The sequence below is a fragment of the Pelobates fuscus genome, chromosome 11, assembly GCF_036172605.1.
Source record: "Pelobates fuscus isolate aPelFus1 chromosome 11, aPelFus1.pri, whole genome shotgun sequence".
Classification (NCBI taxonomy): Eukaryota; Metazoa; Chordata; class Amphibia; order Anura; family Pelobatidae; genus Pelobates; species Pelobates fuscus.
The window spans coordinates 82,610,007-82,637,455 of record NC_086327.1 but is presented as its reverse complement, the minus strand read 5'-3'; the positions used below and the strand labels follow the sequence as shown (position 1 = coordinate 82,637,455).

Genomic DNA, 27,449 nt, shown 5'->3' with positions numbered 1-27,449 from the left:
GGTTCCGGAAGTGCTGTAGTGAAAGCCCAGATTTAAAGGGACAGTGTGACAGGTGCACACAGAGGGTGATATGCTGGAGTGGCAGTAGTGGGCGAGACATGGACCGGGTTAGATATTGCAGTATGATGTCCCCTGTCCTCCTCTGACTCCCGAGCTTGGTTTCCCCGGATCCTCGGTGGGGCATCCTCCGGTACCCCTGATCTTGTGTGCAGAACCCGGGGACTGATGGAGGAGTCCCCCCCGCCCGAGGATGGCCGCTCTGGGTTACCGGAGGTGGGCTTCGCCGGTCTCCTGCTCCTCTTCGCGGCCTCTCTGATCACCGTGCTGGCCTGGCTGCTGCAGCTCACCCGAGGGTCTCCTCGCCCACCTCCCCCGGGTGGCCGCGCCTTGCTCACAGCGCTCTGCGGCTTCCCGTCTATACGGGAGAGCTGGAGTAGAGCCTGGGCTCGGGCTCTCAACCGGGAAGCTGCCCGAAGCAGGGTAAGATCCGTCCTGAACTGGAGCACTCCAGCTGTGGGGAGGGCAACTTCCAACATACTCAGCCAGCCAATAACTGTCTTAATATCACGCTTTATGTGGAGCCATCATCTGTTTCTTATCATTTTAGAATGTGAACCATTCTTCTAATGATGATCCATGATGCTGTGTGTGTGTGTATGTATATAAAAAATAAATATATATTCACTCACTCACTCTATCTTTCAAGGTAGGATTTAGTGAAAACTCGCCATACAAATATCACCAATTACGTTTTATTACTGGCATTTATAATGTGCCAACATATTCCGCAGCACTGTACAATTGTTATATACAATTGTCATTCCTACATCATCCCACAATGCCATTGTTTTATTTATTTTCAACCCAAATTTCCTTAGGTTTCCCTAAAATGTATCTGCTGCCTTATAACACAATTTTTTTTATTTTTTTTTTGTATTCCGATTTATTCTCAAGAAGTGATAATTGCTTATCTTCTTTCTGGACATGGCGTGGCTCAGTGGGGGTTTAGTCCGTTCATCAGACCTGTAAAAAGATATGTTTTAACCCCTTAAGGACACATGACATGTGTGACATGTCAAGGTTTCCCTTTTATTCCAGAAGTTTGGTCCTTAAGGGGTTAAAGCTGCTGAGGCTGCCCACAGAGTTCTGAGTTAGAACTCAGAAAGTTGAAATCTGTCAGTACTCATTTGGGGAAATTTGAGAATAGTGAGTAATAGTAATATGTGCTCATGTTTAACTTTTTTTGTGTGTGTGTGTGTTTTCACTTCATGATAATGGCATATTTTTAAAAAAATAAATAAATTTTTTTTTTTTTTTAAATATCTATCTGAATTGCCCGAGGGTCTTCCCTTATCAGGGAATTGCAAATTCTAGGCCAAAATAATTGATTTGTAAAAATTCACCATTTTGGCTTTTTCCTGGTAAACTAATACTGTAATTTTCTTTCCTATTTCCAGTTTAGTTAAAAAATAATTTAGGATTATCCATTAGTTGTACTCTGTAAGTGCGTCATCGTAATGGTATTTTGATGTATCACATGAATTAAATCTGCTTTAGTCAATGCTATCTAAACTTCATTTTTTTGACATGTACTACTATCTCTGTCCAAAGTAGTCTTCCTGTGACAGATTAGACTGATTTATCTGATCCCCCTTTCACTATCATCAAATAGCAGGATGGAATGCACATTCCCTATGTATTTGTCAGTGGGGTATTGTAAATCCCTTTTAATTGTTGTATTTAGTTCTGCTGAAGTTGTGTGTGTGTGTGTGTGTGTGTGTGTGTGTGTGTATCTGCTTTCTTGCACTGTTTGGTAGTTATACATACTAGCATAGCATACGACCAAGTCTTAAGAGTGGCAGTCCGTATTTTGGGCTCAAATTCCTCAGTCCTTCTTGTGTAGTGAATGCAGTGTGTGTATTTTGTAATGGATGCAGTGTGTGTATAGTGGATGCAGGAGGGAGGGGGTGACAGGTGGCAGAGTGACTGAGGGAGGGATGGGGTGACACAGGTGACAGTGGGTGGCAGAGTGACTGAGGGGCAGGTGGCAGAGTGATGGAGGGAGGGGATTGTAATTTTAAAAATACCTTTTTTATTTTTTTCCCTGTTGGTCCGGTGGGCTGTCTCTCCGGCTGTCTCTCCGGGTGTGAGCTGCAGACTTTCATACCAACCACTTTGGGTTTGGTTATCTCCCTGTTTAGTAGTTGGTAGGATTTGTATGTGCAATTACACATCTAATCCTTGTACCCTGTCTTTTCTTCCTGTCTATTTTATTCCCCTATATCCCTAGGATTATTAAAGGCAGGGATTCCCTTTTCACCACTACTCTCCCAATTAGGGGCCTTTTGGGGTTCCATTTTTTCATTCTTTGTTGTGCAGTGTCTCACGATATCCAGAAGTCAGAGCGTTGCCGTAGTAAACCGCGGCAACGCTCTGATTGGCCAGAGATCGTGAGACACTGCAAAGTCTGCAGCTCACACCCGGCAGAGCTGCACACTGTGCTGGCTCTCTGCCTCTCGGGGCAGACTGGAGGGACTTCTCACTTGGCGGCATACCGGCAAGCTGCCGGGCCCCCTCCTGGTGTCGGCGGCTGCCTAACTCGTCTAATTAGAGAGCCACCGGCCCGCCCCTGTCAGAGTGCCGCCTGGAGCCGTTGCTCCACCTCTGGCTGTGGACGGGCTGGCACTGCCCTAATAGGAGCTCAGTATTTTTGGTGTGTCCAAAGTTATACCAGAGCTCCACAGCACTAATACTTACAGTAATTTCTTCCAACTACAATTAATGTGTTTAGAAATCAGTCTGTAAATAAAATGCATTGTTCTAGTTCTAAATTACATTTTAGTTGCAAACATTATTGGCAAGTCACATAAATTCCTTGGAACAGCTCTGACCCTGGCCACATTACCCCCCACATACTCCTAAAATTGTAGTGTCTATCTTTGTCAGTTTGGAAGGTTGGGAGGTATGGATAGGCTGTTAGATCTTTGCCACTGATAGTTCATACAGAAACGAGACATCTGCACTAACAGAGGCACATATCTATCTGTTATCTTAAAAGTCCACCAGGAAGTAACATTATACATAGTTGCTGTGTCACACATTGCAGTGCCTATAAATGTCAGCTTATCAATTCTGGATGCTTTCTTAGTAAACCTTGCTCACTTCTTTCCTTTCCATCCTGTACACCCGTGGCAAGTGGTTCTGTCTTTTACCGTTGGAAGCAATCCAGATTACAATGACGCCGCAGGGTGTCATTTGTTTCTACCAGTTTAAGTGTACAATAGTGCACTTAACCTGGTGAAAACAGATGATGTCCCGTGGCTCCATTTTAATCTGGTTTAAAGACCCTATATTACATTTTACACGTGTCTGGAGCTTCTGCTAAAGTAGGTCATAACTTGTTGAAACACTTTATGTAGGCCTCAGTTGTGACGGTGTCATTGAAAGCGTTTTTTTGAAAATAATCCAATGCATGTGTTTACTACAGTTTGCTTGATTAAAAATGATTTAAACTTTTAGGCCACAAGAGCCAACTCAAAAACCTATCTCAGGGCTCCCAACTGTTCTGATTTCAGTTGGACAGCCCCTATTTCAGGGTCCTGTCCCATTCTCTTGTGTTTATTCTATGGTCCCACTTTTAGTACAAGAGGGAGTGGCACCAGCAGTTTATATCACTAGCCAGGCATCCTTCTAGCGCAGTGCTCCTCAACCCTCCCCTCAAGGCAATCCTAACAGTCCAGGATTTAGTGATTACCTGGGTGTGTTTAAGGTGTTTATATAAACAAAAAACTAAAAACACCTTACACTCTAAGGCAGGGATAGGCAAGCTTTGGCTCTCCAGATGTTTTGGACGACATCCCCCATAATGCTCTTACACCCGTAATGCTGGCAAAGCATCATGTAAGGTGTAGTCCAAAACATCTGGAGTGCCGAAGGTTGCCTATGCCTGCTCTAAGGTGTTTTTTTTTTCTGTCTTTTTGGTTGTTGTTTTTTTTCAAACAATTTAAACACACCTGGGTAATCCCTCAATTCTGGACTGTCTTGAGGAGCAGGAGCACTGTTCTAACGCAACCATGAGCCTCCTGTTTTATGAGGTGCTGATGTTGGGCTATGATAGCTGACTTAGATATTTATTATTTAAAAATAAATTCAGTCCAGTTTGGCACTTTTGGCCTAAAATGTTTAAACTTGTGTTTTATAACATGACAACATAGTGAATAACTATGAGAGTATTTTTTTTTTTTTTCTATTTTTTTTTTTTATTTTTTTTTTTGTTCTGTTTACTTTAATATATTGTGATAGCTCAATTACCACAGATCAAATATTACTTTTGGGTTTCCAAAAAAAAATAGCTTTGCAACCAAAAACAGTCAAGAAACTGTGGCAGCATAGCCTCTTTTATATTATAACCTTAGTAGTACAACTCTCAAGGTAAAATGCATGAAGCATATATTGCAGCACTCAAATCTTTAGATTCTGTGCAAGACTAAGCAATCCAATCTGTGGCTACTTGCTTTCACTATAAATGGTTACTGACAGGGTAGAATATACCTAAACATATAAAAATAAAAGAAAACACTCATAGGGGATTAACGTAAAACACACGGATGCCCCTTATGTTTATGTCACACTCACAAGATATATGTGGTTTTCAGGCACATCGAATAGATGAGTATTCTTAAGTCCCTCAGAGTCAGAATAGTAGTTTGGACATGTAAAAAATAAAAATTGACATAGTATAGCGTTGTTATGTAAATAAAATCACAGCTTTAATGGTTGCACTTACAGTGTAACACTTGTAAAAAGGCCCATTAGAACAAGTCTTTTCCTCCCATCAAAAAATGGAGCAGAACGTCCTTGTTGAAATTTCAGGCAGGCAGTACACAATAGTAAAATATTAAAATAACAAATAGCAATCTCTATCAGTCTCTACGCGTTTCGTCCGGTTCGCCAGACTTCCTCAGGAGTAGTGGAGTGCTTCAATCCTTCTGGGGCTTCCAATCCCTTTTACTATCTGGATAACAGTTTGCTTATCACTCTGATACAATATAGCTATGTGCAGGAATCGCTCATTAGTAGCAAATTCCAACTTTACTATTTAGACTAGCCACTGGCAACACAATAGAACTATTCAGTTCATGCTATGTGAAGGTCTTCCCATTGTACATATCCTCATTTATATTACTTTATGTAAAGTGGTGATTTAAGTCCAGACTATTCTAGATCCCCCCTTACAGGCCAATTGAGCTTAATTTCTCTCCCTAGATTTATAGGTGTGGTATGTTTGGTTAATTTTTTTATGTATCCTATTGATTTATTAATAAAGTTCATATAATTTTTTTTTGCTACAACTACTCTGAGGTATCCCTACTAGTGATCCTTGGACATTTTGTGCCATAGGACCACTTCTCTCTTCTTTACTGTTTAATATTTAGGGTTACCCCCTGTTCAGGATATCCTCAGGACACACACCATAGCCCCTGTATTCCAAAGGGGCACATTCTTTTGTTCTGCTTTGCAACCATGTATACAAAATCTTCCAAATTGCACAGTTGATGTAAAGCAAAATAAATATGACTTCTTGTCATCAGTGCCTTTTGGGTAGCTTAAAATGAATTGTTTCTCATTATAACACAAGTAATTTACATAGACTCACATTTAAATAAACTTTACATATAGGTTGTGTGTACAAGCTCAACGTTGTCCGTTCCTTTTGACAAATGACATTTCCAAAATATTTCAAACATTAGTGGGAAATACAAATCTGTTTTTACTTTTTAAAATGTGTAATTAAACATTAGGCAACTTTGTTTTTTGTATTTCTCCTCCACACGTGGCTAGGTTAAATGTCGCCGTGTGTTTTGCTCCATATCAGTACTGCCTGCCTGTGTCAGATTTGTTTAACAAAGTATCTGAGATGTCATTTGCATGCATGATTTGTTATTGCAGGATGTCTCTTCACATATCTAGTTTAGCCTCTCGTTGTCAACCAAATAAGGGTTCAAAATGTTGTTGTTCTCAATCCGCTTTATGCACTATACTATTTGGAAATAGGAAAAGCAGTTGGAAATGTATTTACCAGTGGTCGCTTTTGAAAAATCAACATTGTAGAGATATAAAAAGACTAAAAAATAAATGTTTGTTTTGTGAAAAATGGATCTTTTATTTTAGACCATCTTAGCTGAGGTAAATAATTACTCCCCTGTTGTTTTGGTTTAAAATGTACAGCTTTGTATTCCTGGCACTTATAGTATCCTGTTAATGTATTTGTTCTGGTAAGTATAATCATCCCCTTCAGGCGTTTTTGTAGTAAACAGTTTTTTTTTTCAAGGAAAAGGCAGTGTTTACACTACAGCCTAGGGATCCCTCCACTGGCCACTCCTCAGATGACTACTAGTGGTGTGTCCTGGGGCAGTGCTGCACAGTGTACAACACTGACCTTCAGTGTCTCCACCCAGGGCTGGTGCTAGGATTTTTGACTACACAGGCGAAGATGCATTTTGATGCCCCCCCTCTTATGTATTTCTTACTTCCACGTCAGCCCCTTTCTGTCTTTTTCTTCCCCCTAGCCCCTTTCTATCTCACTTTTTCTCCCATATAGACATAGACATAGATACAGGCAAAAATACATCCATGCACAACCATACAAGCACACAGACATAATTATTCAGGCACACTGTCACAAAGATATACAGACACACAGTCATAAAAGGCACACAATCAAACAAACACCGTCATACAATCTACACATACAGGTACATTGTCGTACAAACACAGACATACATTCACACAGGCACACGCAAAAATACAGAGATTGGCATATAGAGACATACACAGTGACAAAGAGACATAAATACGCAGACAGTCATAAAGAGACCTACAGATACAAAGAACCCTGCACACTGATACCGTGTAAATGCTCCGGCCATCCACAGTGGTAGATGCTCCGTGTCAGGCAGACATAGCTGGATCCACCAGTAAAGTCTTCAAAAGGAATAAACGCAGGCAACACTACAATAGTAAGGATGGTATATTTATTGATAGGTGAACCACCCCATAGAAAGTGTGACGTTTCGGCTCGGCAGAGCCTTAATCATGCAATAAGGCTCTGCTCAGCCGAAACGTTGCACTTTCTTTGGGATGGTTCACCTATCAATAAATATACCATTATTACTATTGGAGTGTTGCCTGCGTTTATTCCTTTTGAATACATACACAGATCGTCATACAGAGACATACAAACTGTATGTCTCTGTATGACGGTCTGTGTATGTACACAGGATGGCTAAAAGATGGATTCCCCCATCTGTCGTGCAACTTCAACAATGCTCTGAAAGCTGGGGCTCTACCGATTCCCCATGCTTGCAGGATTGTATTTAGCACAGAGCAGTATTTGTGTGTTTGACTGTAAGCATGTGTTTGTATAGAATATGTTTGTGTGAATGTAGGGGTGAGTTTGTATGTAGTGTTTGCATTTGAATGCAAGCATGCATTTACGTGTAGTGTTGGTTTTTGAATGCAAGTGTGTGTTTATATATAATTTTGGTGTCTGATACAAAGGTGTGCTTGTATGTAGTGTTGACATTTGAATGCAGGGGTGTGTTTGTATGTAGTGTTGGTGTTTGAATGTTGAGATGTATGCACATAGACACATACACTGCCACACTAGCACATACATGAAGATACACACACTGACACACATGCAGATACACATATACACAAACTGATACACATTCAGATACAGACACACATATACAGATACACACAAACACTGACAGACATACAGATAAACACACTGACAGACATACAGATAAACACACTGACAGACAGACCTATAGATACACAAACACAGTGACAGACAGATACACACTGACAGACAGAAACACACTGACACACACACCCACTGACAGACATACACACACACACACACACAGACACACTGACAGACATAGATACACACAGACACACTGACAGACATAGATACACACATGCTGATCAAAATATACACTTTTCTAGCCATACACAGGAGGGTGGCTTACCTGAGTGCTGCCTGAGGTAGTTGGGAGTTGGAGCTAGTCTTGCCCAGCCCCCCTCCTCTCTGCCTTCTGCTCTCTGCAGTCTTCTTGGGAGGAAGTCCTCCCATGCTGATGAGAAGGGGGCCGGCGGTAGCTCCGCCCCTGCTGGGCACCAGCCGCGCTGTGTAACACAGAGGGAGCAGGGATATGACGTGTCATATCCCCGCCCCCTCCACACATTCCCCGGCACTGCAGTTGGCGCTTGGCCACGCTTCAAGAAGTGACCGGCAGGAGAGGGGAGCTGTGCGCTTCCCTCCTGCCGGTCACCTTGACATTTGCGCCCCCGGGCTGGTGCGCCTGTGCCGCCTTATGGACGCGCCGGCCCTGTCTCCACCCTCTGCATGGACACACTGAACTTTCCTCATAGAGATGCGTTCATTGACAAGTGTCTCTTAAATGTTCCCAACTGTCTCTCTATCCTTTCCCTAAATGTCTCCTCAGGCTGTCTCCGTTTTCTAAATTTCTCACTGTGCGTCTGCTTTCACTTAAAGGGACACTATAGGCATCAGGACAACTTCAGCTCACTGAAGTGGTCTGGATGCACTGTCCCAGGGCACTTAACCATGCAAAAGTAATTATTGTAGTTTAACAAACTGCAATAATTTCCGTTCAGGGTTAACTCCACCTCTAGTGGCTATGTATGGGTACGTCCAGCATCAGGCAGAACCACGGTTTATTAGTATTTTATAAGACTTTTCTGTAACAATATTTTTTGATTTATGCATTTTATTTTTTTTAAAGAATACCACCAATTAAATCGCCTTTCCCTCCTTTTTAGCCATTCCTCTTCCTCCCCCCCCCCCCCCCTCTTTTTTTTTTTTTTTTTTGTTTTTGGTATAAATTTCTGGGTGTTCTCCTATTTTGATTCATTCTTATGTAAGTACACAGAGTATCGAATGGATTTGTGTTCGTGCACTCTGTTTGCGCATATTTCCAATAAAGTTGTTAGTGCGTTTCAGGTTGGACATTCGTGCATATGTGAAGGGGACAGTCGGGCGGCAATATGGTATGTTTTTGCCCTTCTGTTTGTTCGCACGCAAACCCCTGAAAAAGGTGCGAACACCGGAAAAGAACGGAACCATAAAGCTCTTGAGAAAGTCCTTTTGGACGAAACACGTTGAGCAGATTGATCTAAGAGGACACTTTTTACCCCAGACTTCCTTCAGCCTCCAGCCATATCATGGGGATCACCAGGAACTTTCCATACATTCCATCTCCACATCTGAGATCGTAACCGTGCCTTAGGAGTGGGGACTTAGCCCTTCATGTGGCTTTAAGCTTGTTTGCAAAATTTGATATATTTCATATTGTGCCACTTCCTCTGTGAGTGTGTTTTTATTATATCTTTGATTTTATATTCGTTAATAAATACTACACTATGTATTTTTATATCTTTTTCTTTTTCATGTTCTACTCCTGGATCTGAGCAGTAACTATATCTGCACTTTTTGTGATTGTGGCGCCCTATGTTGTGGACCTTAGGGGTTCTACATATACTAGCTCTATGAGAAATATATAATAAAGGGATAGCTATACATTTATATGTATCTTTATGGATATGCATACATACTGCTAGGACCAAGTACTGGATGCTTCCATCAGATTCTCTAGCAAACTCTATGGACTGCTCACACCAAAGAAGTGTGATAGAGATCTATCTTATCTATCTAATCTCTGGGCCTGTAGTTGTGGGAGTGGCATGATTTTCCTATTTAAGGACCGCCAGACCCCTCCTCATTACCACTGATGGTCTGGTGATTTTGATTTCGATTTTCTGGCTGTAGCAGACCACCATCTTGCTTCTTTCCTCGCGGAGACCTTACCTGCCTTCAGAGTGTCTGCCCGTTCTTGGATCAAGGTTCTTCTACCGTTAAAGGCCACCGGGATTTCCCCTCCTCTGGTCACTACCGCACAGTCGCAAAGCTACTGAAACAGTGAGTTGGTTGACCCCCGTCGCAGGAGCACAGCGTCATCACTAGCCAACTCGATTTCACATACTTACCTCTGCTCATATACTTTCGTACAAATATTTCATTTAAACCGTCATATGAACAAAGCATGGCAGACTCCTTTCACAACTAGCTTTGTCTGACAACACTAGGAAGTCATACGACAGTGCTTTCCATGTTTATAACAAATTCTTGTTGGACTTTCAAGTTGTAAATAAACATTCAATGGAAACTATTGTAGCCTTCACCAAAACCATACTTAAAGGCATAACAAAACTCAAAACCCATGCCAACATCTTCTAGATCACCTATTCATAGTCAACTCTTGAAATCATTATCCGACCTAATGGATACAACCCCTTTCGAATCACACAACAATCATGTCATTAAAACCGCTATCTACTTAGCTTTCTATGGGTTCCTCAGACCCAGAGAGTTTACCACCACGAACATCACTTCCCAAGACGGCATTAAGAGATCCCAAATTGTTAAAACACAGGACCACTATATATTGTCCCTCAAACACACAAAAACCACAGCAAGGAACCAGCTGGTAAAGATACCCTATTACCCTACCGGCAACAAATGGTGCCCATTTCAAGTCCTAGATAAATTCCTAACCACCGTTCCAGGGTCTCCAAACCAACTTCTGTTCACATAACATGGTAAGATTCTCACAACCAGTAAATTCATGCTGTATATAAGAGTATTGCTGACTAAGTTAGGTCTTAATCCATCCCACTACTCAGGACACTCCTGCATTGGAGCAGCCACCACGGCTTCCATCAGAAACATAGCGATACATATTATCAAAACATTGGGATGGTGGAATTCATGAGCATGTACCAGATACATACCTCATCCAATACAGGAAATACATGAAGCATTTTGAAGCCTGAATATGTGATATATGCTATATGACTGTCTTTGTAGGCTGAATAAAATCTTGCATGGTATAGTCTTTTTGCCCTCTTTATTACAGGCCTATCGCATTGTCTGTTTTCGGCACACCACAACCGACTGTTCATATTTTCTATGTTATCATAAGGCACAAGTTATAGAAGTTATATACTGTCATTACGGCTTTCTATGCCCTGAACACGAATGGAAGGCTGGGCCTGTAGTTGTGGGAGGGGCATGATTTCCCTATTTAAGGACCGCCAGACCCATCCTCATTACCATTGATGGTCTGGCGATTTATCCCTCCCACCGCTCCCCTCAATAACAATACCCAGGGGGGCCCTCTTTATTACAGACTTACCGCATCATCGGTTTCACCACAACCGACTGTTCATATTTTCTATGTTCTAAATCTCTCCCTCTCCCTCTCTTCCTTTTTTTTTTTTTTTTTTTTTTTTTTTAATCTTTTGCTAAAAACAAACCCACAATGTCTAGATATGAAGAAGGTTGGGATGTTCGTGAAACATACTTAAATCTTTAGTACTGAATGGTTGGTTGGGAGATGAAGAATTTCTTTTAGAATTAATTTTTTTTTTTATATAACCTCTTCCAGGGTTCAGTACAGATGCAGTTTGAAGAGGGCACTTCAATCCATCCAAATGCGCAAATTGCTCAAGTGGTCTGCACTGATCATTCGGATAACAACATGGTGAGAAAATACCTATACATTGTAACAGTGCGTGAATGGAGTACAGTAGAAGGAATTAAAGGGGACAGCTGTAAGTGCACTCTCCACGCAATAGTAATTATGCAGATAGTCGAGAACTGTCACTGAGTCCAGTATAAACTTGGACTTATTATTTTATTACTTATGACAGTAAGGTCAGTGTGGGTGGTACCAGATCCACCCTGGGCTTGAACCCTGCAAATTATACAATATATAAGAAAAAACAGAGAACGGCATCCCAGACTCAGTAAGAGTGAGGGATTCCAAACTGGTAGATAAATAGCCAATACTTAATAAACCGACCTAACCAATATATCTACCATAACACGGTAGGATTTAACCACCATAAATCCTCCAGGGAACTTATTAAACACAATGTATCCAAATGAGAAAATAAATGTATTGTTGTGCATAAAAATGGGGAAAAAAAACGAATACAATTGTTCTAAGATTCCCAGCTGGGGAGTGGTGAGCAATTTCCTCTAAAAATATGTGGATAATAAACCCTTGACTGTTATGAACAGTGTATATCTTCTGGATATTCTTAAATGCATCTAGATATTTCTGCCTAAACGGGTTCAAAATTGTCACGGGGGACTATTAGCTAAACAGTGTGCTGCGTAGTATCCACTGAGAGAGAGAAAGCTGCGCAGAGTGGAGGTGGAGGGCGGTTAGATTAAGAGGTGGAATAAGTCTGGAGATTATGTAAAGTGAAATCTCCGATTGTTGGCGTCCACAACTACTGTGCAAATGGATAGAAATCTTGGTTGCATATAAATATACATTGTAATAGTATGTATATGCGTGAATGCAGTACAGTAGAAGGAATGAAGGGGACAAGTGTAGGTGAAGGCTGCACACAATAGTAGTGTTGTACAAATTAAGCAAGAGCAGCTTATTTTTTTTTTTTTTTTTTTTGTGTATTAACTTCAGCTGTAACAAGGAGTTTCTTGAAATTAACACTAATATGCACAAACATTATCATGCTTGTTGAGCATGATCACGTTTGTGTATATTAGTTTTAAAACACATGGCTAGTGTAATTACAGCAGCCATCAATTGCTGACCGTTATTTGCTAAAGCGAGATTTGTCTGGGATTCAAATTGAGTTTAAGGCCAAGGTAGCCAAACTGGAAACTTTCTACATGCCAGCCGTGCTTCCAGTTTGGCTACTTCTGCCTTGAATTTGACATTCACTTTGAATTTATTACATAAATTCACTTTAGTGAGTAACCGTTTTGAGTATTTGCGAGCCCTTATTTACAAGTTTATTTCACAGGGTGTTTTCCCGTTAAATTCCAGTTTAGTGAGTAATCCATGGGTTGCCGCTGCACAGCATGTGTGTAATCTCCAATTCCCTCTGCTTTAATGTTTTCACACAGGTATTCCTCTGCAATCTTTCTGCTGATACTGTTCGATTTCCAGTCTCCGTGACCCAGGAATCTCCTGCTGCTGTTTCCATGGAAACCTATCAAGTCTCCCTTACATTAAAACAAGCCCAGGTGATCTGCATCTGCAATGCATTATGGGAAATATGAAATGTGATCAAATCAATAATGGGTGCATTTAGCCATTCTAGTTCTCCCCAGTGATACTGATAAATAAACTGCTCATACTTGATAGCTTTTCCTTTTTTTATTTTTTTATTTTATTTTTTATTACTTGCTGCTACCAGGTTGTGGTAATTCACAATAGGACTATCTTTAAATATGTTTTAATTTATATATTCTGGTTTTGTGAACTTATCGATGTTCTTGTATAGAACGATTTTTATTATCTATATAACATTTTCAGATGGAAGTTCGCCTACAGGAGCTACCTCAAGAAGGCCTTCTAATGTCCTGGGGATTTAGAGAACGTCCTGATATATTACTTGAGGTCATCCCACGTCACTCACGTCAGGTAAGTGCATAAGATTGTAATTATTTATTATTTTATCTATATAGCACCAGCAAATTCGTAGCACTGTACAATGTGATAAAAATCCTTCTGTGTAGGTACTTGCTATGGACATAAAAGATAAATGTGCACTGAGTAATTTGAAATAATTTAATACCTTCTAATTTTTCTTGCACACTTAACAGTGTGAATTTAGTAAAGTACTGGTCCTCGTAGAACTGATGTTTAATGCCAAATTTTTCAGCTTCCTTGGAAAACACTTCTGATGTTTTAGGAACGATACAATCTTTATCGATTCTGTTTTGTTTACATATAAGGGCACAGAAGGGGGTCCGGCGCTTTGCACAATCCAGGGCCTTATAAAGGATGCCTTGCTCAGTGCACAGCCAGCAATGGTGTTTAACTTAAAGGACTGCGATGGCGATACGGTGAGACATTTACTCCCCTCCCAATGGACTCCTAGATTCTTTTTGTTCTATAACATTATTGATCAATGCAATCTTCCACTCAGGGTCTCTGTAATCGACTGCTTAGGGGGTCTCCATGTCGAGCTGAGAGCCCCAAACTACTTCTTCGCCAGATAAGATTGCAGGATTTGACACTTTCTGATACTGGTATGTTGCAATGCCTGTTCAATTTGTCTGTTGTGTGTACATTACCAGAATATTCCCCTTTTAAATCTGCTTTATTGGCATGTAGTAAAATACAAAACTGATGCTAACCAGGTTTAATTGTTAAAGGGACTAGTGTCAGGAATACAAACATGTATATTCTAGGTGTGAAACACCATTAAGGTGACTGACCCCCCACAATTCTTATATGGAATGTGGCTAAATATTTTTTTCTACTATACTATATTTTCTTAGAGGTGGAGCTGAAGTGCGAAGCTGAGCTGGACTGTCCACGACAGCACAGAGAGACACGTGGAGTCAAAATGCAGTGCAAAGGAGAGGCCTGTAACCTTTCTTGGAGTGAGGAGATGACATTGTGAGCAGCTTCTGGTGTAAGGGGGCACCTTGCTTAAGGGGGGCTGTAGCTGGTTAAAACTTCTGAACAGCTGAGTAATGAGCAATGTAGGTGATAATATAATGGCTGTTCTGGGTATGTCAAGGTTAAATAAACTGTTGGTGATGAAGACTTTTATCTAAGGGTAAATAATAACTCCTTCTATTGCTACAGTGACCTCACACCTGAGAGCAAGGAGTTGTCATTGAGAGTGTGGCAGATAAGGAACAATGAAAGTAAGGAACAATTGCTACTACTCCTTGTTGGGTGTTGCATCCTTTTTAAATATTCATTCATATATTTATCTGGTTCTTTTTCTGTTTAGAAGGCTTGGTGGGATACGTCAAAGTGGCATTGGGGTCGCCTCATAGAGAACTCTGTGGGAAGCACCTTTACCCTCTGTCCCTAAGTGCACCATTGCCTAAATTATCTGCGCCCACTTTGTCTGTGGAGGTGAGGATCCATGAAATTCTCAACCGTATGGGAATGCAAACAAGCAAAGTATTACTAGAATTATACCACCTAAAATATAAGCCAAGTAATTGCCAAATAAAAAAACTAGAGACAAAGGTTTTAGAAGGGAGACGACACATTGTCTTGAAAACAAGCAATAGATGAGATTAGAAATCTAACTCAATCCTTTTAGATGAGAGCTAATGCAAAGTAAAAATGGCCTGTTACACAAAAGGTAAACCTTGCACAGAAGTATTACATGCTTGATATCAAATTACACTGGGAAGAAAGGACCGGGTTAAAGCAACTCTGTCAATTTTTGAGGTGCTTGCATATCTTACAAAGGCCTTCAAAGATGGCATGCGTGCACTGTATGTGGTGGCAGGAGGAGAAGATGGTAGTTATACTTACCTGCAGTATGTGCAACACTGAGATTTATGGACAATCCTGCAAGAATGCATGATCCTCCATAGACCAACTTATGCACTAGAACAGGGGTAGACAACCATCGGCACTCCAGATGTTGTGGATTGCATGTCACCTGATGCTTTGCCAGCATTATGGATGGAAGAGCATTATTGTCAACTGGGTTCTGCTTCTATCTTTCTCTACAGCTTAGGGAGAGCCAAGAGCCAGGACCTTCTGTTAGCTCTTCTTTGCTAAGCCCTGCAGTGCTTTGGCCTAGTGAGCTAACAACTGCACCATGTTTTGCAGTAATGGAAGCCAGGGCTGTATTTACCGCAAGGCTAACAGGGCATTTTGTCCTGGGTGCACTTTCCAGGGGGTGGCAAAAACCTTGCCTTGTTAGCCTTGTTTTATTAGAGCTGGCCACCTTTGGTTCCCCTGGAGCAGGCAGCTATTTGTTTTCCGTGCAGGCGGTGACGGAGCACTTTCTCTTGAACTCTACGTGCGCAGCCCACAGTAAGGCCGGGAGCTGGAATATGACATTACTCCGGCTCCTGGCATCACTCTGTGGCGCGCGAGGGAGCTGAGCAGGAAGATCACAGCTCCCTCGCTGACCGCTTAGTGAGGCCGCCTGCCTTCTTGCCTAGCCACTGGACACCAGGAAAAAAAAATCCACCCAGCTCTCCCAAAAGTAGGGAGGCTAGGTGGATTTAAATTAAAAAAAAAAAAAATAATAATTGTGAGTGTTGAAGGAAAGTGTGTGTGTGTCTGAATAATTGTATGTGTCTGTCAGATTGTCAAATCAGCGAGTGTGTGTATCTGTCAGTCAAAATGTGTTAGAAGAGGTGTGGCCTTGGTAGGAAGGGGTGGGTAAATTTAAATTGGGGTGGGCGGGATGCCCGAGCTCTGTCATGCCTATGGCAGCACCATTTCAAATACATCACTGATGGAAGCAAGGAATGGCACTTTACAATGGTTGGTGCTAGGAAACTCCTGGCTCCATAAACCCTACAATGTGCTGTAGTGGTTATCATGTAGGACTATTCCTAAGTGGGTTTTTTTTTTTTTTTTTTAAGCTAAGGTTTACCATACAACACTGGACCCTACAAACGTTGTGCACATTCCTAAAATTGATATTGAGTTTGTATAAAAATGTGTAAGAATTATTTTCTGTTTGTTGGTAACATTACAAGTAAAATATATTCTAGATCAGGGTTGTGATTCCATAATGTGTTTTTTGCTTTCAATTCAGTTTGCTCTGCCAGAGTCAACTGGACTTCACACTACCTTGGGAGCACCAACTCCGAGAATTAACATCACTCCAACCAAGAAAGTAGAGATGGATCGCACTGTGATGCCTGATGGCACCATTGTCACAACCGTTACCACCATCCAGTCACGACCCAAACTCGATGGCAAGATAGGTGAGCTAACTAAATAGCCAGATATGTGTAAGCAAGTTACTTGTAAAGTAATACATGTATAATCTTAACCGGTGTCTTTCTGATGGTATTTAGAATTGTTCCCTAAATTGGACACTGACCAGGGAATAATTAATGTAAGCCAGAATATAAAGATTAGCTAATTTTTTTTTTTTTTTTTTTTTTTTATTTTTTTAATAATTCTAGATCTGGTAGTTAGGACTAAAATTAGCAATTTCCATCAGTTTCTGGTTTTAGGAGAATTGCCAGAACAGAGAAATAAATTATTCTAACTTTTGATATAAAAATAACTTGGTCTTTACGGTCAGTTCTCTAATAAATCCTCCATATAGAAAGAATATAATTTTTTTTCTTTTTTTTTTTTTTTTTTTAAATTAACAACCTATAGTTGGGGGGTGAGAAGAATTTTTTTGTACTTTTTCTAAGTACTAAGCATGCTCTTCCTGAAGCAAAGAAGTGTACATTGATGTGATTTATTATGAATAATCCGCTCAGTAGTATTTCTGTTTATCAACCATGGAAGGATTTTTGGTTCAGAAGAGTTTGTTCTGCCTGGCCTGTAATTTAAGCTCGTAACCTGTGAAATCCTGAAAACTAGCAGCTACAAATGTTTCTATGTTATAAAGAGGGAACCTGGACGCCTTCTAGACAGACTTTAGTGGGTCCATCGAGCAAGTAACGGATCCTGAAGTCTTCTGCAACCGTTTCTTTTTACTGGGGTGGGAAACGTGGCCGATCTTCCTCCTTGAAGATGGACAAACTGCTGCCTTGTAGATGCTTTTGGACCGGTGGGGGTTTTCCAGTCCCTGCTGGACCAAACCTCCACAATTCTGCACTGCACCCAGGCTTGTTCCGTGACACCCAAAAGGCACAGCCGGAGTAGCGGGGCCGGGCCGCCGAGCGGTCGCAACTCGCTCCAGCAGAGAAAAGCCTAAACCACATAAAATACCCACGATACCTGCCGAAAACGGTAACCAGAGGGGAGATCAGGTGGAGATGAACCGGGGAGTGCAACGAGCGAGCATATACTGAACCCTCGGCGCACACCGCGCCCCCTGAGGCCTGAACCACGTTACATGAGCGGGACCCATGGCGCGCAAGGAGGAGGCGGCACACCTGGTGCGCGACGCTCCGATACACGGAGCTAAACAGGCCGACAGATACACAGTACCCGCAAGGCGCCACGAGGCAACCCACACACACATGCAACTGAAACCCGCGCTGGGATACCTGGGGCGGCGGAACTCACGACTGGACTCCCCCGGGCGGCGGACGGGTCGATGGAGAGCCGGCCCTGAACCCCAGATTTGGTGGTGGTCCGGGAGACAACATCCCCCAACTCTGTGAGCCCGGTGGGGCTGTGAAGCGCGAGCCCGCCGGCGGACCGGTGGCCGGAGGGCACGTGCCGGCAACATGTAAGTGGCCGGAGGCGGGTGAGGCAAGACAGGGCTGGGGCCCCAGGAAGGCCCTGCTGAAGCTGGGGAGGTGCAGGAGGCGAGTACACAGCGGACTCTAAGGTGGGGAGGCCGCCGGACAGCTCCAGTCTCCGAGTGCCCACAGCGGGGTGGAGCCCCCTACAGACACATAAACCTGCCTGGGGGGGGGGAAAGGGGAGGACTGTCATACCCGGGGGAACCGGAGAGACTCAGGGGGTTACAACGGACCCACCATGTGCAGTACCATTCCGAGGTAGCCATGGGAAGGTCATACCAGAGGGAAGCCCGAAGAAAAGCCACGGAAAAGGCTGCCAATTTCACATCAGACGGCTTCATCACGCCGGGCGCCATTACGCCCCCTCCAGCGAAGTGACTTATGTTAAAATTTCTACCCTGTTTTGCTAGGGCTTACCATGCTAATGTTTCCTTTTACATAAGCCCATGTACATAAGATATACTCTTTAACCCCTTAAGGACACATGACGTGTCTGACACGTCATGATTCCCTTTTATTCCAGAAGTTTGGTCCTTAAGGGGTTAATATGTGTACGTCTAAGTCAATGTCGCATTGCTAATAGCTATGATTTACTATAGCCTCACGATGCCAGACAAAGGCACCGCTTCTGCCACAAAAGTTCTTATTTTACAGCCTTACGTTATACACAGTTAAATATACAGGGTACAGCATGTTAAATAATATGGTAGTATGCACAACCCTTTTACCAGAACTGCATGGTTAGCAACATCCTACATCAGACTGTGCATTATCAGAGGATTACTTCATTATGGAAGAACACTTGCCTGTGTACAGATTAATTTGCATGTATTGCATAATCCCTTGTAGAGTGGATAACATTGATATAGTTGTTATATACATGACCCTCGAGATGTTATTAATATAGCAAGTTATTCTTTTAATAATTCACAGTACATAAGCTGCGCTGTTAAAAACTTCCCCCAAGCCTAATAAGTTAAGGTCGAACTAGGTAATGTTTCGTGGCTCCCTTTCTTAATTTTGGAATGTCTGATCATTGCATTACTTCTACCATCTATACCTAACATAAAAATGCCAAGTTTAGGCTTTCTTTACTTAACGTAATATTTAGGCATACAGCCCTAGCCTTGGCAACATGCACACACGAAGTGGATACGCAGATGTGGAGCATAGTATTTACGGTTTACAATGTCATGATTATGCCCTCTCTACTTAATGTAATATACGAAAATAAGGCTTTAACTATTGCAACATGCACACACATAATAGACGTTCAGATGTTGAGAATGGCATACCTTTAACCATGCTAAAACAGATGCATTTACGTGTTCTAACTCAGTGTTGTAACGACTGTTTTTCGGCTACATTGCCCCATTAGGCTTTAGATTAATGTCACTTAATACTGCTTCCTTAAAGGCATCATATAGCTATTAAGACATGCTAACATACACAGATATATCATAATTGAACGTGAGAATCCTAAATGTTTAGACACGCACGCCTTCAAGTAGGCGACTATCTGCTTTTATGTACACGAACCGTTATACGTGCCTCTGCGCAGGCGACTATCTGCTATTATATACCTGTTCGGATCTACAAACCTCTGCGTAGGCGATTATTTGTATTAACAGACAAATGTTTGATACCCGCGTTGCTGTTGTGATGACAATAAACATATATTTAAAACCAAATGCACAGCCGAGTCAAACGAGCTTAACGATTTCCTCTATGACAAAACTGTAGGTGATGCTTTTGGGGCGAAGCTGAAGGTTCACAAGTAGCCAGTGGCAACTGATTCCCTGACTAAACAGGAAGAGTGGAAGTGTTGCAGGAAGGAGTTCGGAGAGGTCCTTACTGGACAAAGCATCTACTCCTGCTAACAACTGCCCACTCAGGCGATGAACCATGCAACACTGAGGGAGGTCAATGAGGACTTTACAGTCTCCCACTGAGAGGAACTTGAGTTCTGAGAGTTTCCGAGTCAGTGAACATGTGGTACCGGCCTGGGGTTTGAGGGACACTCTTCCCGGGCTCGGCTGTACAATCCTCTCAGGCAAACATGGCTACTACCCACTCTCCATACCCTGTCAGGGAGTCTTGTGTTTTTTTTTTTTTTTTATGGGTGGGGGGGGGGGGGGGGGGGTTTAACCTGCAAGGCAACCTATCTGGCAGAAGTCAAGCACTTGCTTTAACAGCAGCAGTCACTTTCATTTATATGACGTCTAAGTGTTTCTGGTTCCAGTGGTACGAATGTGATTCTTATACTATTGATCTTTCCATTATTTGTCTACATTGAGAATGTCTTGAGCCTGTATTAAAATGCTATTTTCCTTTGACCACTACTCCTTCTATCTAGCTAGTCTAATATGCATAGCATTTTGGTTTTTTTTGTGGGTTTTTTTTATTTTATTTTTTAAATCCATTACTATCAAATGCCACACAAGTTATATTGTGTACTCTGTTATGCTTGATCATGCTCTTTGATCATTGTGGGTCTTTTATGCACTGCGAAAACATTTTTATTTTTTTATTTTAAAAGTATGCTGATCTGTTTATCTGTATGTATAACTGCCTTTTTGTCTGGAGGACGGTATCCTCCTTGTATTTAAATGCTACATGATGAATGAATGGTTTACAGGGTTACTCAGTAAACTCTGAATTGTAGCAAATAAAATACAAACTGAAAATTATGCAAAAAAATATATTGTCTGGAAAAGCTCTCCAGCTTGGCTATAATTATAGCTCCATTTTAGCCTCCGTTTTGCAATTTAGAGTGAATTCACTCAAAGCTTTAAAATTACAATTATATAGCACCAAGATTCCAAAGCGCTGTACAACAGGAAAACAAGACCAATTTAAGTCCAACAAAACATGTATAACATACAATTACAGGTGAAGAGGACCTTGCCCAAATGAGCGCACAATCTAAAGATATTACATTTGTCACCTCCAACTGTCAAAACCATTGCAAATCTTGGCTCCACAAGGCGCTCCCAAAATGTTTTGCTTTGATAAATTTTGGCAGGTCTGGTGCTGCGTTAATGTCTGCATACCCATGTAAAATATATTCTGAATGGTCTTGCCTTGTGCAGTTTTAAATTAGAATTTTCTTTATAAAATAAATAACCAAGTCTGGGTATTCCGCTTTTCGTATCCTAAAATGTATTTTTTTTATTTTTAAACCTCTATTAGCTGTGATTGTTTTTTGTTTTTATGTAAATTAGAGCTCCCTTTCCTACATGTGACGCATGTTCTGTACCCTAGATTCTCCATCACGGTCTCCATCCAAGGTTGAAGTGACAGAAAACAAGCCTGTTGTCCTGCCCCGCAATTGCTCGCCAGGTTCCTCCCCTAGTGGCAGTGGTAAGTTCTTAACGAGAAAATATGAAACGTTTTACAATACGGTTATTGCTCTTACACGGTAAACTATGAGACGTTGGATAGGAAGAACATTACTTTGCTTTAGGTGAACTTTGTCTCAAGCCCAACATAGTAAAGGGGCGTTTTTTGATTAGTTTAACGTGACCCTTGGTTTATGCCAAACAAAAAGTAATTAACTATATAGAGAAAAATATCTAAATATATCTAAGTTTGTTGTTTTTTTAAGCGAATGCATAGTAAAATTGATTCACATATTAAAGAAATGGCACCAAATGAAAAACGGTAAATGGTATCATTGTTTTTAACCCCTTAAGGACACATGACATGTGTGACATGTCATGATTGCCTTTTATTCCAGATGTTTGGTCCTTAAGGGGTTAAAGGAAAATCTTACTTAAGATATACATATAACTATTCTACCCCCCACCCTCCCGCAAAACAGCCATCTACCATCACTTTACACCATTCTGGATCCGAATCATCAGGAGATTGTTTTTGCATGGAAGACTTTTATTTGTTGTAGTCTTGGGAATACCACAAGCTGTAGTTAACTGCAATTTTATTGCATTGTACTGATAAACAGATTTTTTGTAGTTCTTGCATTTGCAGCTAATGCAAGACTAGAAAGGAAGTAAACTGCTTTCAGCCTGTCTTGACATTACAATAATCTTTTGTTCAAAGAGTTGAGCATATCCGCTGGATATGCCGTTAAGTGCTGGCAGCATAAGTTGTTATGATACTTGGAATGTCCCTTCGACAAATGAATTAGCTGAATTTCAGAACTCATTGCACATATTCTACAGGTGGTTCCCCTATTTCCCTCAAGCTGGACCCTGTAGCAGAAACTGCTATTAGGCAATTGACTGAGCCAAGCAATAAGCCAGCCAAGAAGACGCCGACCAAACGCAGCACACTTATCATCTCTGGGGTTTCAAAGGTACACTGATTATTTGGAAATCTGAAACATGGATTTATTTCCATCACATTACTTAAAGGGGAATCATGGTTTCTCTGGATTTTAGTATCATATTTGAGTATCCCTTATATTGCGAAATATGTATTTGTGAGGTGGAAAAAAAAAATTAAATGTAGAAATTCGCCTCTATATAAATTAATAAATGCATATATTTCTCCACATTTGCATTGTGTACCCTGGTTGTACCTAGACGGAACTGGATTGTGATGAGCTAAATCTTTAAAGGGTCACTATAGTCACCCAAACAAATTTAGCTTAATGAAGCAGTTTTTGTGTATAGATCATGCCTCTGGAGTTTCACTGATCAGTTCTCTGCCATTTAGAAGTAAAGTTACTTTTGTTTCTGCTTATGCAGTCCTAGTCACACCTCCTCTGGGTGTGACTGACACATCCTACATGAAAAAAAGATTGTTTTCAATCAGATTTAACTTGCTTTAAAAGCTCTTATCTTTTGCTCTGTAAATTGAAATTAAATCACACACATAGGAGGCTCCTGTAGGATCTAGCAAGATGATATTAATGCACGAGATAAATTGTAAATTTAAATAGAAATGGCAATGAAGGAAGTGTAAACATTAGTTGACTCTTTTCAGGAAGTGTTTAGGAAGGCTGTGCAAATCACAATTAAGGAGGTGTTACTAGGGCTTCATAAACTCTTAAATGGCAGAGAATTGAGCGGTGAGACTGCAGGGGCATGATCTATACACCAAAACTGCTTCATTAAGCTGAAGAAGTTTTTGTGACTATAGTGTCCCTTTCAGTTAAAAGAAAATAAAGCAATATATGGGATGGGGAGAGGGCATACGTTTTATTCATATATGTAAAATCCAGAGAAGATACATTTGCCTTTTATGTGAATTTTGTGTTAATTGACATTGTGAAATAACGTTAAAATGTGTTTCTGGAAGTAGCATTTATGGGTCTTTCAGGTTCCAATAGGGCAGGATGAAATGGCACTTTCACTTGGATATGCAGCTGCTATGGATGCATCCTTGCAAGAATCGTCTGTAAGTGATCAAGACCCTTTACCAGAGACCTCTGATCCACTCCCTTCCGAGGTGACTCCACCCTTTGGGCCGGATACTGATGATACCACACGATCGGATATTTCAGACCGTCCTTCTGTGGAAGATCTGGAGTCAGAGACCGGCTCTACAGGCGCTTTAGAAACCAGGAGTCTCAAAGATCACAAAGGTTAGAAAGACATGCTGTGGAAAACCTCCTATACGGTATCTCCCAGATGATGTTGCTGAACTAGTTTGCAAAAAAACTTGACTGTTCCAAGTTTGGTGGCACATATATGGGACATGATTCCATTCCATTGGTATCTTCTGAAACTAGGAACTTGCTGAGATCTCATTATAGATGCATCATATGAATTTTGCATGAGCTTACAAATTCCTCATAGAAATGAATTGTTGGCCTGCCATCCGCACATTACTAGTGTAGCCGCCATTTTTGGAAAATAAACAGGGACCAAATATTCACCGGAACTCTCCCAATATAACCTTTTAATTTGAGAGGCTGAGACAACTTGAGCAAAAACAGAGATTGTGAGATCTTGTAAAGGCTGTCTTAAGATCATACGATACAAAATAGTGTACAGTGCATAAATCAATATGGAATATATTGTAAATCCATATCCTTAACCATAAAATGCATCACAGTGGCCCAAAGGGGTGTGTGTGTGTTATACTCTGTAGTAGGAATCACTGCAGGGATAAAACAAACACTCTCATAGGGCAATATAGTTTTTGTAATATACTGTGATTATTTTTTTAAATTTGTTTTTTAATATTTAAGTCCTATAGTTATCACACTCACATTTTTCTCAGCCGGTCAATATAACTGGCTCAGGTTATTCAGCTTTGGTGTGATATTGGAGCTTCCACTGAAGTGTTAGTAATAACTTGATCCTCAAATGATGGGAAAACAGGAAAGGCAAAACCAGTTAAAGTTAAAAGTAAAATGGCATTTATTTAAAACAAGTATAAAAACCTTACATTAAGGTTAGGGATTGACCGATTATCGGTTTTACCGATCTAATCGGCCGATATTCGGTATTTTTGGCAATATCGTTATCGCCCAATTCAGATACCGATATTGCCGATAATACCTCCTAGGACCGCCAGGTTCATTACAAGCCCGGCGGTGCTGGGGGGAGGAGGGGCGGCAGCAAGCGTTTACTCACCTCCCAGCAGCTCCTCCAGCGTAACTCTCGCAAGACCCGCGGCCGTCAGAGCGTTGCCACGGGTTACTATGGCAACGCTCCGCACGGCACGCTGACCGCGAGACTTACACTTGGGGAGCTGGAGGAGTTGCTGGGAGGTGAGTAAACGCTTGCTGACGCCCCCCACAGCTCAGCCAATGCCACTGGACCACCAGGGAATGTCATAGCCCCCTCCCAAGCCAGGCAACAAGCAGGGAGGGGGGGGGGGGACAACAAAAATTACATAATAATTAAATCTAAAAAAAATATATATCTTTAATAAAAAATGCCCACACACACACACCCACACACCATTATATACACATACATTACACAAACACAGTGTATATAATGCTGTGTTTGTATAGTGTGTATATAATGCGGTGTGTGTGTGTGTGTGTGTGTGTGTATATAATGCCATGTGTTTGTGTAGTGTGCATTATATAAACACACACTATACAAACACACACTGCATTATATACACACTACACAAACACTGTGTATATAATGCAGTGTGTTTGTAGTGTGTGTGTATATAATGCAGTGTGTTTGCATATATTCATACAAAATGTGTGTGTGTGTGTGTGTGTGTGTGTATATATATATATATATATATATATATATATATATATATATATATATATATATATATATATATATATATATATATATCTATCTATCCTGATTTTTTTTTTTTTTTTAAACATTTTTTTTAAATATGGGCATCAAACAAAAACATTAAGAATTTTAAATATAATTACAAAGATCAAAATCTATATTTAAGCCATTTGGAGAGAGGGTTTTCATACTGAAGATCCATTTCATCTCGATTGTATTGATTATCTTCATATGGTCATCCCCTCTCCATGTCTTCTTGCCTCTTTTTATTCCCATAAATTCCACATTGTGGAATTCATCAAAATGTGCAGAGACTGAGTGATTTAAAAATCTATTTTGGATGTTTCTAAAGTGTTCGCCAATACTTACTTTTACTGGTCTTGTGCTTCTCTCCACATATTGGAGACCACATTCACGTCAGGAGATATATCACATTACTTGTATTACAGTTGATAAAACTTTCCACTCTATATTCTTTATTGGTTACTCTTGAAGATAATTTTTCTGGTTTTCTAGATAAGATCTTGGTATTCTTACATGCCCTACGCTGGCCACAATTCTAAAAACCTTTTAGTCCTTCTCCCTGAATCTCTCTCGTTTTTCTTTTTCAGGGATATAACTTTTGGTTAAGACTTTTTTTATTTTTTATTATTACTAGCCCCACTATACACAATTGTAGCTTTTTCTCCAATAAAAGCTTTTAGATCATCATCCTGCTTAAAATGTGCCAATGTTTGGATAACATTTTCTTAAAACTTTGACTCTGAAAAATGAAATTACATACAAAAGTAACCAGATTTTCCATCTGTGTGTCTGGTGGTTTTTTTTTTAATTTTTTTTTGCTTAACCCTTTACATCACGATAGGGGCAGGCAGGCAGAAGAGCCCTTTAGTGTTAGGAATACAAAGCTGTATTCATAACTCTACAGTGTTCTATAAGAATTACTGATGGTCCAGGTTTTGACATGAAAATTTGATTTAACTCTGCTAAGCAATAAAGGATTTTCAGTTTCTACTTTTCTCTTGCAGTCGGATTCCTACGTAGTGGCACTAAACTGCTCTTCCGCCGGCGTCACAGAGAGCCTGGGCTCAGTCAGTCACATGACAACCTGACAGAAGCTGCGTCTCGCAAGAAAAGCGGAAGTTTTCCACGTCGTTTGCTCAAACGATTTTCTCTGAAGACGAAATCCAAGCCTAGTGTCAACGGCAGTGCCCAGGGTGGAGAGAAGTGATGGGGAGAAGCTGTCTAGGGGAGACTACCTATCTACCTCCTTCTTAACCCTGCATGCCCCCTCTACATAGCTGCTCACCTTCAATGAGTCAATAAGGCTGGACTATAAAATGCTGTATGTGAGTGTGATATGGACAAAGGAAAATAAGGTCAAAAGCATGTGCAAAGACTGCAATAGGTGAAGATTTCTCTTACCCAAGTATGTCATTGGATTCTGAACATTTAAAGTAGGTGTGCACAGGTTGATGATTTCTTCAGTACGTAAGAAGAGGATTATGAAGGAATAGAATAAGACAAGTTTGCAATGCTGTGATACAACAAATATTTATGGTGGAATTGTTGTCCACTTCCCGTTCAGGATTTGTTATTTAAATGTGGAACCGTGATTCTCTCTATGGTGTGCGCCTATCAATCCATGAAAATGATTTGTTCTAAATCCTTCTTACTTTTAAATGTTTAGAAAAGGACATTCTACGTACAGATGGCACATAAAAACTAATTTTATATAAAGTCAATATTTAAAAAAAAAAAAAAAAAAAGAAATATTGGTAAGTGCTCCAGATATGGCATGTGCCCTGCTTCAAACCAAATCCAAGATAAGTTGTTGTGGGGTTTCTTGCTACCAGGCCAGGGACCATCTTTATTCTTAATAATTCTTGGTAATTGCTACACCTGCTGTGCAAAATTAGCTGTGTGATATTGGCATATCCTCATGTAGCCTAAAATTAAACTGTGATCTTGGCCCACTA

General features: G+C 40.8%; 1 protein-coding gene across 1 annotated transcript; it reads left to right on the top strand.

The window, feature by feature from the left end:
- Positions 1 to 32: 32 nt before the first annotated feature.
- C2CD2L (C2CD2 like) lies at positions 33 to 27,449 on the top strand. The gene is made up of 14 exons (XM_063436462.1): positions 33 to 480; positions 11,538 to 11,633; positions 13,034 to 13,153; positions 13,446 to 13,553; positions 13,868 to 13,978; positions 14,062 to 14,164; positions 14,417 to 14,537; positions 14,730 to 14,791; positions 14,881 to 15,008; positions 16,666 to 16,837; positions 21,551 to 21,649; positions 22,471 to 22,604; positions 23,573 to 23,837; positions 26,499 to 27,449. Exons 1-14 carry the CDS (start codon positions 226 to 228, stop codon positions 26,699 to 26,701), a joined length of 1,977 nt encoding a protein of 658 aa, XP_063292532.1. The 5' UTR covers positions 33 to 225; the 3' UTR covers positions 26,702 to 27,449.

What these genes read in the sequence shown, in the direction of transcription:
- C2CD2L (XM_063436462.1), top strand. Translation starts at nt 226, where the DNA reads ATGGAGGAGTCCCCCCCGCCCGAGGATGGCCGCTCTGGGTTACCGGAG. An exon ending in TTTGACACTTTCTGATACTG is followed by an intron (nt 14,165 to 14,416) that starts GTATGTTGCAAT and finishes ATATTTTCTTAG; the next exon opens with AGGTGGAGCTGAAGTGCGAA. An exon ending in GCAGATAAGGAACAATGAAA is followed by an intron (nt 14,792 to 14,880) that starts GTAAGGAACAAT and finishes TTTTCTGTTTAG; the next exon opens with AAGGCTTGGTGGGATACGTC.